We start from the raw sequence: 13,005 nt of genomic DNA on the forward strand, positions 1-13,005 counted from the left end.
TTTGTTCCCCCCCCCCCCCTCTCTCTCTCGCTATCCTCACCGCGTCCGTTCTCGCGAATCTCCCGCTATTTTATCTAGACAATATCCTGTTGTCGTCATCAGATGAAATCTTGCGACACCCAAAATCATTTTCACAGTACAGATTATGTAAAACGAGGTCGTAGAAGAAGACGATAGTCGATTTTATGAAAGATCATGGAAAATGAGAATAGATATGGATAACCCGATTGGATGAAAAATCTAACGGCTAAGGACGTAATAAATTTCAATAATTTTCACATCGTCGAGTGACCTTTTTTCTGAATCTTTCTATATGGCTTTATCACTTGCAGTAGCACTTCTACCGGTAACCATAGAGTATGAGATTACAAGATATAAGTGTAACGATATTATATTGTGTCATCCACTCTGGGAAGGGCCAGTGGTAGCGTATCCCCTTGGTAATATCAATGGATGTTTTTCTATCAAGCGAATGTGAAATTCCAGGGGTGTTGCGCCCCACGAAAAATGTTGATTTTACACAAGATCTTCAGAGGGATATCGTGAATCTGGAAAAGTGGCTTCTCCATCAATGCAATGGTGGTATATCGATAACAGTCATAAGGTATATGTAACCTTGATGGAATGATCTTTGGGGGAGGTAGAATTCCCATTGGAATCGTAATCATTTGAGTTAGCAACCACGGGAACCCTGAGGAAATACAGTAGCACCGAAGGCCATACCCCACAACTCCAGGGAATAATACGTAGCAAATCGAAAGTATATGACTTTTTCTGATCTCGCGATAGCACGTAGCAAGAGAAGGTCAACACTCACCAAGAGGCTTGATTTAAAGGACTACATCGTCCACGTCTTTAGATTGCCCATCTGGTATTTGATCTTGCACCATCTCCCTCGATGGATCCTTCGAGATATTTGTTGACAGCTCCAAGGTTATCATCTCACAGCCGGATTGATTGGCTTTAGGTATTGTCTGACAAGGTAGGAGACTCTCCTGCACGGTGTCATTACCATTGCAAATTCTGTCGCTTCTGCAAATTTCCGTCGTCCTCGATGTACCATCGGTGTAACCTCTTCTGAAGCAGGGTAGCACCTTCAGGAAAGAAAGTATACATTCAATATGATTTAATGAATTTCTAAAAAAATAATGATTAATTCGACGGAACGTCAAAAATTGGAGGTGGATGAAGGTATAATATAAAAAGAAAATGATGAACCTGCTTAAATTCCTTGCGAAAATTATCATTGAGCCAGGCGTAGAGAAATGGATTGTAGCACGTGCTGCTCATGGCAAGGCAGTGAGTCATGAAGAAACATAATCTGTAGTATGGCAGATCATTGATCTGTGAGTAAAAGTCATTGACAACGTTGATAATATTCAGAGGAAGCCACGAGATACCAAATATGGTAACCATGGCGATGAGCATCCTGTTAGTACGTCGTTTCCTCTCGCGATCAGCTTCCTCTCTTCTGCTGGTCTTACTTCCAGGTTTGCTCTTCGCTCGGTTATTCAGTCTAACGGACACGCAAATATAGCAGAAGGCAATGACGAAGAACGGGACGACAAACTGCAAGAAGGAAGTCAAGGAGCTGAAGATCTGCCTCAAGGATTCACTTGGCCAATGTTCCTCGCAGAAGATCCTCTTCCTTTCCGTCTCCCGCTGAAGGTGCTCCTCGACTTGCATATAAAGTCCGTAAGGTAGCGTGACCAAGAGTGCGATCAACCAGATCCCGACGATGATGCCCAGACAAACTTCGATCTTCATCCTCTGTTGGAATGGATAAATAATAACGAAGAATCTATCCACAGCGATGCTCGTCAGGGTCAGGGTGCTTATATAAACGCTGACAGCTTGAGCGTAGGGCACCAGATGACAGAGCGTCTTTCCGAAGACCCAGCGGCCCAAGAAGGTGTACAGGGGTGTGAAGGGTACAGCGAGGATGCAGAGGAGGACGTCGCTGAGTGCTAGATTGGTGATGAAGAGGTTTGTCACGGTCTGCATTTGTCTGTTTCGTACTACCACGAAGCATACAAGGACATTGCCAAAGACACCAAGGACAAATATATTTCCATAGAAGATGCAGAAGATTATCTGTACCACGGGATTGGACATGATATCCTGATCGTGATAGGAAAAGCCGTCGCTGCCGTTTCCTCGATAATGCGTAAGGTTCTCCATGTCCTTCGGGTGCTCCAAACTTTATTTAGGTCAGATCCGTTGATTACGTTGATAAAGTCGTCAGATAGCTGAAGACGCTACTAATAACGATGGAAGTTGTATCATCCGTTCAGTGCGTCATCCTGGTTGTGCGATTCCTTAATGGATTATTTTCCTAACACAATGAAGTATGATGTAAAGCGTTGGCGTCAACGATATAAAACAGCGGATGTGTCCACGACAGCTGGTGCAAATATTTGGGAGCATAAGCGGTCATTAATCCTCGAAAAAACTCCATAAAGCCATTTCTCTATTGTTCCGGATTCATGGTAAAACAGGGAGAATTAAAAGTTATTCCATGAGTTTCACTGTTTCACGAGTTTCACTGAAGATACACGAGGATTCGCTAAACTTCGTTTTGGGCATTTCGTCGAATACTTGAATATGATAGAGTTCACGTGTGAATACTATATATTAGCCAATAAAAAAGAAAGGCAGAAGCTTAACTGAATCTCAGTGCGATGGCTCCTCAGTTTCTTGTGGAATGGATCTCGGCCACCTGTTGACGCTGTTTCTGGGCAGGATTAACTTCTGCTTCCACTTTCCTTTTCTTTCTATTGACGATTCATCTTTTTTTCATTCAGCACTGAACACTTGGTACTTCAATAGAAATGATCTTGGCACCCTGGAACACTTTAGCATGACAGCCAAAATGATCGACGCATGACTAACTTACTGCCTTTAACGAGGTAATAAATTTCTTAGTGAACAAGGCAGACTCATCTCAACTTCCGGTTTCTCGCTTGGATCCCATTATATCTCTTGTGCCATTCTCCCTCTCTCTCTCTCTCTCTCACTCTTGAGAATAGTTTATTGTAAGCCTGGGCGGGAGAAACGACCGTGGCACAGGTGTTTCGTTCATTCAACCAAGGAGTAGATTACGGCCTTATCCGATAAATTTCGGTTCCGCGAACACGTTACGGATTTGTTAATGGTATTTATGGAAATATAGTTTTAAAAATGCTACTCTGAAATACTGGATACACGTGGATGAAATTCTGGTACGTGGGTTTCCGTTTTCTTTTTGTATCGCAGTCACGTGTTGTTCTCAGACTTAGTATTATCTTCAGTGAAATACATTGTTGTTTATCTTGAATTTCCAAATAATCAGTGTCTTCTATATGTCACTCTTGACTGATGTCGCTGACATGGAAATGAAGATATCAGCAATTTTTCCCGTTTAGAATATCAATTCAACCTCGTGTATATACTGATGAATTATTCGGTGCTTCATTGATTTATAACTAAGATGAAGATGATTTGCCTTGGGTAAAATGAAAATGGATAAAATAAGATATCCAAAGTCGTGACAGCCGGTCCTGTCAAGTACGTTAGCTAAGATCGGTCAAGCCGGGTGCGTCGCGTTGATTTCAGTCGACGACTGAATTCGGAAAATCGCGAGGACGTGCCGGCGTCGGGTTTTTCGCGCAAGCGTCAGAACGCGTGCCAATCACAGTTTCCAATGATAGGAAGGAGCCGACCTCCCACCACCGTAGTGCCAACGTTTGCCATAAAATAATTTAATAAGCTCAAATCAGTTGCGATTGGAATCGCCCCAGGACAGAGATTCATTTGCAAAGGGAACTCTTCGGCTTTTTTTCTACAATTCTCAATAAAAAACATAAAAGCGAACAAGAGAGAACTTACCATTTCACTTGTGGCAATGAGAAGTTCGTCTGTTTCATTCTGGAAGGCAATCAGCACAAAAAGAAGAGTTTTGTCGCTGGGATTGTCAAATGAATAACCTACGTGAATCGACTCTCTTATGATTTCGTCCAGCAATTAATTCTAGGCAATGTTGTCGCACAATTTCCTATCATTAATCTAGAATTGGTTACGTGAGACAAATACCGTGTATTACGTAGTGACGTAAATTCCAATGTAGCTTTAAACTTCAGAGCCATTTTTAAATCAGTAGAAGTGCCTGGCGCCATCGTACGTTAAATCTTTTAAGCTCGTACGAAACTGCAATATCACGAATATATTGAGTGACATGAAATTTGACTTACCTATAAATATTTGAATTTAAAATCAAATATTGCGCAATGATACTGATAGTTACTAATTGTATAGTAGACTGATGAAGAGAAAGACGGAATTGTCCTGGGATTTATAATTGGATAGGAAAGAGACGTTGGCGAATATTATATGCTTTCGCTAGTTTCCATTTCCACCTTCTCCGTGTATATATCGCCTCTCAAAAAGTTGCCATTATAAAATACAGTAGTTTATTAATAATTAAATCATTTATCATCGTTATTCACCGTACTCGTCCTTAACCGTCATCTTTTATCCACATCCTCATGGTCGCAATAGTTATAACCTAGTACAATACTCTTTTCTCTCTCTCTCTCTTTCCCTCTTAGCTCACACTATGTACTAATAATCATTCAACAACATACCAGCCACCCATCGACCATTCGTAAATTCGCATCTCTTAATTTAATGTACATATTTGTAATTTGTATATTATTTATAGTGATCTCGTAGACTCGGCGCCTACACAAAGTACATATAGTATCATCACGCGCGCACACTCTCTGCTAATCTCTCTTTCTCGCTATCTCACAATATATAATATATGCAGAAACTATGTCACAAGACTATTTATTTCTTTTTACAGTCATATGGTCGCGCAGTGAGTGTCACCAGGAACGAGGAGCTCATATAATAGATAAACAAGATCTGACAAAGAAATAAAAAGTCATTGTTTTCTGGATCAACGATCGGCATCGGCATCAACCAATCGAACATTCTATATACATTTTGCATGGATCCTTGAAAAAACTTCTTTGACAAAATCTCCTCCCACCATTGTCCTCCTCCACAGTATCCTTCTCTAAAATAAAACAAAAATCCAGATCCGACTTCTGGTGCGTTAAAACTCTGGAATCAGACGTCTTGTGCGACACTCACGGCGTTCTCATCAAGTGTGTAGCGCGGCTCTAGTCTAAGTGCAACGTTATCCGATAAGGATCGAGAAAAAAATAAAAATAAAAACAAAACGACACGCAAAATAATAAGTCGGGCTACTTAGCTCCTAGGACTATCACCAGGTTTCTATTAAATCTGCAGCTCGCAAGAAAGATCGTCACTCGTAATAAAATAATAAATAAAAATTCGTGTAGCTTTGTCTATGAGTTAATATAATAAAAAATCGTAATTTTTTCATCGCGTTTAATGGACATATATAGGTACACATGTCTTTACTGTACTTCCTACACTTTCTCTCGCTCTCCCCTGTTCATTGTCTGAGAAAAATTAATGTGTAGAAGGGTGCCGTATTACTAGTGTGAGTGTAATTTTTTTAACGATAGCGCTTACAAGACAGTATGAACTCGCCTAGTGGAGGAGAACAAGAGAAAGGACGAGAGAAAGTGCCTGATCTCAAGATGTCCAACGAGTGTGAAGATAGTCCGTGAGATGAAATGATTGCATGGCATCGATTTCAAGGCGAAAGAGTTCTTTTTTTTAACAACATATACAATAGGGCAGTCCTAATTGCCACATGCTCGAAGAACGGACGGCCCTTGGACTATTTTCGCTCAACGGAGCAACGACTGCGCTCTAGAAACGCACAATCGCATCACAGCCAATATTTCCTTCGAAATTTCAATTGTCTAGGTCCATTTCATGAATTCGTAGTGAAACCCGTTGAAATTCGCTGTGCTCCCAGTATCACTTCTCCCACATAGTTAATTTCAAGATTGCACGTTTTCCATATGAAAGATCAAAGGTTGATTAATTTCGTTCGCAAAACTCGTAGTCAACACATCATATTTTTTTAAATACATTTTTATATGTTTCTCATTTCGCAACTTCACTCACTTCCTACACATCGTCGCGCTCGGTGCAACATGATTGATGATTATTATTGGCCGAGTTATTGTAAAAAGTGATGATCGACCGCAATCGCGTTAAAATGTTGTATTAATATTTTTGTTTTAAGTAGAGAAGCGGTCGCAGATTTCTTGCACTTGCCTTCTCACTCTCGAGTTAGGTACAGGTATCGCTGTGTTACTAGATAGACAGGTTGCGGCGAATTAGTAGGTGGTAAGGATGTCGTGATAATCCTGGAAATTTATGTCTCGAGTAGATAAAAGAATTCATTATAGATTACGAGAATTGAAATATAATTAAGCACTGGTAGTAAAGGGTGAAAAAGTCAGACATAGAGTCACCAAGATGTTTTATCCTTACGACTTGTGTTCTATTCGCCACAACCTGTATGCGAGGACAACCGACCGAAGTAAAATACGCGAGTATCGTCACTATGAAATTGCTGCTGAAATTATGCGTCGGATATCTATAAAGTACAGGAAAGCAACTTTATATTCATTTGTACTATACAGTTGATGGATATACATTAACAGTTAAAAATGTCTGCTATGTACATATGGTAAACTTGACTTTTTTTCCTTTCTATCGCAATGCTTCGTATATCGGTGTAAGACTTAAATGTCATTTTTTCTTGTTAAAGAATAAAAATTTGTAAGATATCTTTGAAACGGATACTTCAGTAGTTTATAAGGATAGCACCGTTACGAAGAGGATGGATATACTCGAACATGAAAGAATTGCTCGTGCGTTTCCGAATGCGGGATTTCCTACGCGTAGTGCTAACGTTGGATTGTTATGGTATGAGAAACCAGCTCGTCCTGCGTTTACGTGAATTTACTTCGGACGATTGGCTCGATTATCTAAATTTTAATCGCATTTTTAAACTAAAAAGCCAACTATGCGTTACGACTAAATGGACAGTGTTTCTTTGATCAGTTTCTTCATGGTATTACCCATGGTGGATCCGGATGGACCAGAGGTCGTAAATGATAGTTTAAATAGATACGGCTGAATATCAGGATACGAGGTGTCAAATATGAGATCCAGCTCAGCCTGATTTGGCATTTTTGGCAAATAATCATGCCGATTCATAACTTCTGTTATATAGAGAATTTTGTCCGTCAAAAGATCGCCGACCTTTTCCCGACATATTTGTCGTTCGTGCTCTGTAGCGAGTTTAATCAATTCAAGTCGCACAGTCCACACTTCCCACGGTATACACTCTGGCTGAAATGGCCAGCGATTCTTTTTCTTTTGAAAAAATTCTAGTGAGATTTGACCTGATCCAGGACTATCGGTGGAACGTAGTGCTTCAGAGAAGCCTGATATCTCACGTTTTAATGTCTGATCTAGATGGATCGATGAACAGCAGACATATGTGAAATCAATAAAATCACAATCAACATCTTGATATCCTACGGTTCCTACGGAGTAACTGCCCTCTTGCTTATATTTAAATTTTCCAAGGCTTCGGTGAAAGAGGACACTGTGAAATATGCTTGCCACTGCTTCATCTACCTGGCGTCCTTCCATACTCAATTCGAACAGCTGTGTTCTGGCATTCATGATTGCTGCTGTAAGAGAAATTTTCTTTTATGTATATAGAACTTCTATGTGGAGGATGATAATTGAACTATTTTTGCAAAGGCTGACAGAGCAATTTTACATGAAAGTAAAATATTGAACAAACTATCTACTACGACAGAATTACTTTTCAATATTGATGCATGCATAAGATGCTATCCTTACTTTATTATCACTCAAGAAGCAAACAAGAACAAAATTCACACTGTCAGCTACAATTAAACATAACAGTATTCCCGGGAAATGACTGTGTTAACACTATTTTTTCACTTTACATAATACTCATTGAAAAAATTCTGAGTAGCAGAATAAAGAAATAAAAATAAAACTTAAGTTTTTCAATAGATAAGCAGAATAGTGAAAATAGAGAACGAGATACGCCAAAATAGTATAAAACGTATGAAAGTGGGGAGACGAATAAGATCAAAAGAATCAGTCTAACAAGAGAGAGAGAAACAAAAAAGCAAAAGAGAGATAGAAAAGGCGCGCGTTCACATTTCCGAATGGCGGATTGCGCCGTGTATCACCTTTGCGTTGTCTCTCCGCTTCCTTCTTCCCTCCTATTTCGCACTGTTGGAAAAGTCTTCGAGGTTAATTCGTGAAGGCCGTCATGATAGAGCCTTCCTTGTGTCCACAAAAGATTCGATTCATTGAATCCTAAAAGAGTTCTCGCCGTAGAGCACCAAAAGTAAATACTCGTGAAAATGATGACTGATGGGTTAAGCTTGGCTTTCGTGGCTGCTGACTATCCCGCTGAGGTGGCTGGTTGGCTGGCTACCTGGCTGACTGACTGACTGACTTGGCCAACTAGTAACTGGTGGCCACTGGGCTACTCTTACTTAGTAATAACTTTGCCTACGCCGTTGATTCACACCCTGGAGACTCTCCTCGGTATCCTTACTTGACTCGCCATCCCCGCGCACGCACCCGACACGGGAAAACTCTTTTCGAAAAGTCATGCGAGAATTTACGCGCGCCAACCTACTGCTACCCGCACACGCATTTGTCGGTAAACAACAGCTGTGCGCGCTGCATACGCCATTTTGGCCCGTTTTCCTCTCTACGGAGCGCGACCCTCTCATATATACTTCCTCCCTATATCCTTTTCTATCACATAGTATAGTTCACCAACTCTATCCTCTACCTTCAATGAATCCAGCAGCCTGAACATCGCACAAAACAAGAAAAATATGCGCAGATAAACCTAAGGAACCCGCACTGATCACGTGATCCGTGTGTATATACACACGAAATCACTTCCTGATAAACTCTTATACACTCGTCCTAATCAGGCTTTCCTATTTGTTTACATTTTATTTCCTCAGTTACTTCGACTGTACCTTTAACAACTCTAGCTCTAAATTTGTAGGTTTTTTTAACGTGGATACGCGTAGATGCACGCGCATTTTTTTCAAACGTTTGCAAAATACCAGGAACTTTCTACGCAATCGATTCCGCGATCTACGCTTCAATATTTGAGAGAACTCAACGCATAATGCTTTTGTTCTTCATTATCTTTTATTTCTTTGTTTAAAAAGAACATTCTCGTCTGATCCTTTAATATTTCTCCTTTTCCACCATTTCAATTATAATAACTCTAAAGATACTGTGCACTCGTATCTACTCCGACAGGCGCGATACGTTAGCGAGATTCGAAAGGAATGAGAAACCGTGAGCCTGTTGCGACGTGTTTGAACCAAGCTAATGCCCACTCTGATGTCACCAATAAAAATAACAGATGCAGATCCCATTGTCAGTGCAAGTGTCTTTTCCTTGGTTTGCTGACACGTCAAAATTCCTCTTTGCAACTTTCTCTCACTGCTCCAGCTTCTTCTGATTAATTGCCTGATTCTTTGACACCCTTTTCTTTCTGGTGTATAGACGAAATTATACAGTGAAAAATGTTTCTCGCTACGAAACCCCAGATAAATATTATCGACAAACAAAGGCTGCATGTATTTAGAAGACCAGGATTCATCGCCTGGTTGCTACTCGCTAGTAAGTCTTCTCGTTCCTCTTCTTTCAATATCTCTTTCTAATTCTTATATTTTTACATCTCGTTATTTCCATTCGCCCTCATTCGCACTGTGCTCATTACATGATTCAATATATAACTAGACATAATGTTAAATAAAATTCGATCGCAGTAAATAGATACTTCAATAAAAATATCTATCCTATCTTGTACCCTCTTCTATTTCTAAATCTAGTGTTATACTAGGCCTCTATCGATTATTTGCTCCTATTAACTTATCTATTGTAGACTCTCACTGACCCACTCGAGTCACCTAGTTTTAATGCAAGTGTCTAATGCAAGTAGAACATGGCGATAACATTGACCTCTCGTTGTAGCCAAAACAATATATAATTAGTTGACTCACTTTAAAATCAGACTGTGATGTCTTATGGTTGTTATTTCAGCCTCTGCATCTATATTTTACATGGTAACAAGGCGTCTGACAGATAATATACTCGCATCCTTGATCTTGCTCTTGGCTGAGATCACATTCAGTTTGGACGCTCTAGGCGAATGGCAGGATCTTGTATTAGACAAGGAGGAGAACAAGGCCACAGTGACATTGTGTTCCTGGTGCGATAAACTCTGTTCTAAGGTACCAGAGAAATCGCTCACTGTAATGAGAATGAGCGATATACGACACGTTGGGATATCTACAGAACTTGGTATCTTCTTACTCGGTTTCAATGGCAAGATTCTCTCGTTTAGCACACGAGGACTTAGTCACGAAGAAGCTCGAGAGTTCAAAAAGAAGATTAATTATTACTTGAATACAAGCAGAATTGAACGTCTTGATAGATGTACATTTGACCCGTATGATAGACTGATAACACCCTCGGATTCAGAGGATGAGATTCTGAAGGATGATTATCCTAGGGGGAAACGAGAACCACTTTCCGTTGTACGTAATCGGGTTATAGAATCGGCGACGCCGGTACGTGTCCCACTGCAGAATAATGAGCATGACATACGCCGACAATCCAGCAGTCCTACTCTTGGTAATGACTACTCGCCTAGAAGTAGGCGAAGACATGTACGAAATGTCATTAACTTTGGGAATACTGCTGTGGATGATCATGCGAGGGTGGTTGCTCCGCGATATGATTATCCACGGTGCATGAGACATGGATGTACGATTCCCTTGAGGATGCAGAATGCAGGTTCGGCTTGTTGAAATAAATTTGTAGACTGAAATACGAATTATTTCGATTCGTATGTGAGCGGATGTTGTGAACCTATCAATATTGAGACATACAAAGTTTATACGTGTTTTGTAAACTGAATGATCCTCGCTAGACTATATCTATGATGATTCATGATGTTGAAAGGTGGTTACCATTTTAAATGTTCTTGTATTTGTAATATATACGTATATTTTTGTATTACTTTTTTTCTTTTTTGACAATAAATAGTCAGCTAACAACTTATGTCTATTTTAATTATGGTGTGAAGAAACTTAGTAGTTTGTTAAGTTTCTTTAAACTTAATAATGTTACTTCGTAACTAGAAATAACAATATCTCTATTGACTTTATAGAGGGATCGCGACATCTTTGAACTTTGCAAACTTTTACTCACTTACTATTATATACTTTTGCTTAAAACAAGTCGTCTATGTATATTAACTTTGCAAATTGTTTACAAGCTGCATCGATGTTTGGAAACTCATATTCGTATCCTGCATCTAAGACACGTTTTGGTATCACTTTCTGACCTTCGGTCATAATCTATGGATGATTTTAAAGTTCATTTAGAAATTAACATGTTCAAGATATGAATCTTAAAATTAATTGAAGCAAACCTTTGCTCGTTCTTTATGGAAAGCCATGTTTAATAAGAATGTGGGAACTGGTATCACAGCTGGTCGCCAAAGTGCAGCTGCAAATGCTTTTGTGAATTGTTCATTTGTGATAATCTGAGAAAAATATTGTATAGTTTTTAAAAGCAAATTAAATAAAAAATTATTTCTACTAAGTAACATTTTAGTGCTGATACCTGAGGTGCTACACCATTTAATATTCCACTGACATCTTTAGTGTCTATTGCAAAGAGAAATAGATTGATTAAGTCCCTTATGTGTATCCAGGGCATATACTGTTTACCAGTACCAATACGACCCCCTAAGCCAAAATAAAATGGTAGAAAAATTTGACCTATCATTCCACCTTTTCTGCCTAGTACAACACCAGATCGTATGGTAAATTGTCGGATGTTGGAGTTTGTAGAAAGTTCAGCTGCTCTTTCCCACTCATGGCAAAGTTCTAATTAAAGATAAACATTGCATCAAACTATTAGTATGCAATTACCTAAACTTAATCAATATGGAGCAAACATATTTTGCACTTTAACCTGATAAAAAGTCATATTTTTCACATTTGGAATCCTCCGTGTATTCAATCTCACTAGGCTTGTAGTAAGCAACTCCTGATATAGTGGCAAAGGTTTCAGCCTTGGTATGTACAACTGCTTTAGCCAGAGTTTTTGTAGTATAGACACGGCTATTCCATACATTTTGTTTAAAGCCTGGAGTCCATCTACATCTTGGATCAAGAATATTCTGTCCAGCCACGTTAATTACAGCTGATATATCTTCAGGTAGACCGCACCGTTCTAACTCATTCTAGAGGATTGAAATGCTGAACAGATCATACCACTCTGTCATTGATCCACAATTCACAATGTATCTTTTGGATATGTGAATCATAGATCGATAATTTTCCAATGAAAAATATAAGTATCACCACAACCAATTCCCAATCACGTTACTTTCAATCTTACCCAAGTAATTCTGCCAGGACCAGGCATTCGTGAGACAACAGTAGTATTCACACCAAATATTCTAAATGTGTCCACTAAAGCTGATCCTATAAAGCCTGTCCCACCACCTACAAAATTATGTAATCTTAAATTCATCATTCTAAAAGTAAATATTAAAACGTGACTAATTTGAAGACTCACCAATAACCACATGTTTAGACATTTTTCTTTGTGGATGAGGTAATTTACTTGTTTTATTTAATGAACATAAACTTGCTCCAAAAACGAGCAAAGTGGCTATGCACTAGCGGCATGTCCAAAATATCCCCACGTAGCCTAACAGTCTAGTAGTCTAGTAGTCTATATGTAAGTAGAATTACCAGAAATACCCAAAAATTCATTCGCTCTGCCAAAAGGTAATGCTTTCGGTACATTCGTTATAAATTAAGTGGTGGCACTACTAATGTTCATTCAGCATTTAGAATGCCGACAAAGTTCCCTTGGTAATTAAAGATCTCAAATCCAGTTGCCGGTATTACCGCGTCGTGGCGCTACTGTTGCAATTCATTGACACACGTGACCATTACC

The 13,005-nt window shown here is 39.4% G+C and overlaps 4 protein-coding genes across 11 annotated transcripts in view; 1 reads left to right on the forward strand and 3 right to left on the reverse strand.

Moving 5' to 3' along the window:
• LOC107267172 (prolactin-releasing peptide receptor) overlaps positions 1 to 3,857 on the reverse strand; it is a 24,211-nt gene extending 20,354 nt beyond the window's left edge. For 2 of the 3 annotated variants that reach the window (XR_003059517.1, XM_025084429.1), the window contains exons 1-2: positions 1,219 to 3,857; positions 818 to 1,094 (exon numbers count right to left, since the gene is read on the reverse strand). Coding sequence is in view for 2 of the 3 variants with exons in the window: in XM_025084429.1 (XP_024940197.1) it covers positions 831 to 1,094; positions 1,219 to 2,181 (1,227 nt within the window). In the remaining variant the exon portion in view is untranslated. The remainder of the gene's footprint in view (positions 1 to 817; positions 1,095 to 1,218) is intronic. The other variant, XM_015738501.2, reaches the window with a different exon arrangement.
• A 524-nt stretch (positions 3,858 to 4,381) lies between these two features.
• On the reverse strand, positions 4,382 to 9,296 carry LOC107267181 (autophagy-related protein 101). Of its 3 annotated transcripts, none has more exons than XM_015738535.2 (2): positions 8,172 to 9,296; positions 4,382 to 7,631 (listed from the first exon to the last, which is right to left on the reverse strand). In XM_015738535.2, the coding sequence occupies exon 2, from the start codon at positions 7,624 to 7,626 to the stop codon at positions 6,970 to 6,972; it is 657 nt and encodes a 218-aa protein (XP_015594021.1). In that variant the 5' UTR covers positions 7,627 to 7,631; positions 8,172 to 9,296; the 3' UTR covers positions 4,382 to 6,969. The 3 variants fall into 3 exon arrangements, with proteins under 3 accessions (XP_015594021.1, XP_015594020.1, XP_024940199.1); XM_015738534.2 differs by having other exon boundaries at positions 4,382 to 7,634; positions 8,172 to 9,288; XM_025084431.1 differs by lacking the exon at positions 8,172 to 9,296 and adding an exon at positions 7,810 to 7,969 and having other exon boundaries at positions 4,382 to 7,634.
• A 98-nt stretch (positions 9,297 to 9,394) lies between these two features.
• Positions 9,395 to 11,088, forward strand: LOC107267180. The gene is made up of 2 exons (XM_015738533.2): positions 9,395 to 9,642; positions 10,066 to 11,088. Exons 1-2 carry the CDS (start codon positions 9,546 to 9,548, stop codon positions 10,833 to 10,835), a joined length of 867 nt encoding a protein of 288 aa, XP_015594019.1. The 5' UTR covers positions 9,395 to 9,545; the 3' UTR covers positions 10,836 to 11,088.
• On the reverse strand, positions 11,017 to 12,915 carry LOC107267179 (epimerase family protein SDR39U1). Of its 4 annotated transcripts, none has more exons than XM_025084430.1 (7): positions 12,619 to 12,915; positions 12,439 to 12,545; positions 12,010 to 12,280; positions 11,826 to 11,921; positions 11,656 to 11,699; positions 11,462 to 11,575; positions 11,017 to 11,387 (listed from the first exon to the last, which is right to left on the reverse strand). In XM_025084430.1, exons 1-7 carry the CDS (start codon positions 12,638 to 12,640, stop codon positions 11,259 to 11,261), a joined length of 783 nt encoding a protein of 260 aa, XP_024940198.1. In that variant the 5' UTR covers positions 12,641 to 12,915; the 3' UTR covers positions 11,017 to 11,258. The 4 variants fall into 4 exon arrangements, with proteins under 4 accessions (XP_024940198.1, XP_015594017.1, XP_015594016.1 ...); XM_015738531.2 differs by having other exon boundaries at positions 11,814 to 11,921; XM_015738530.2 differs by having other exon boundaries at positions 11,656 to 11,921.
• Between the last annotated feature and the right edge of the window lie 90 nt (positions 12,916 to 13,005).

The sequence above is a fragment of the Cephus cinctus genome, unplaced genomic scaffold (assembly GCF_000341935.2).
Source record: "Cephus cinctus unplaced genomic scaffold, Ccin1 Ccin1_scaffold0351, whole genome shotgun sequence".
Classification (NCBI taxonomy): Eukaryota; Metazoa; Arthropoda; class Insecta; order Hymenoptera; family Cephidae; genus Cephus; species Cephus cinctus.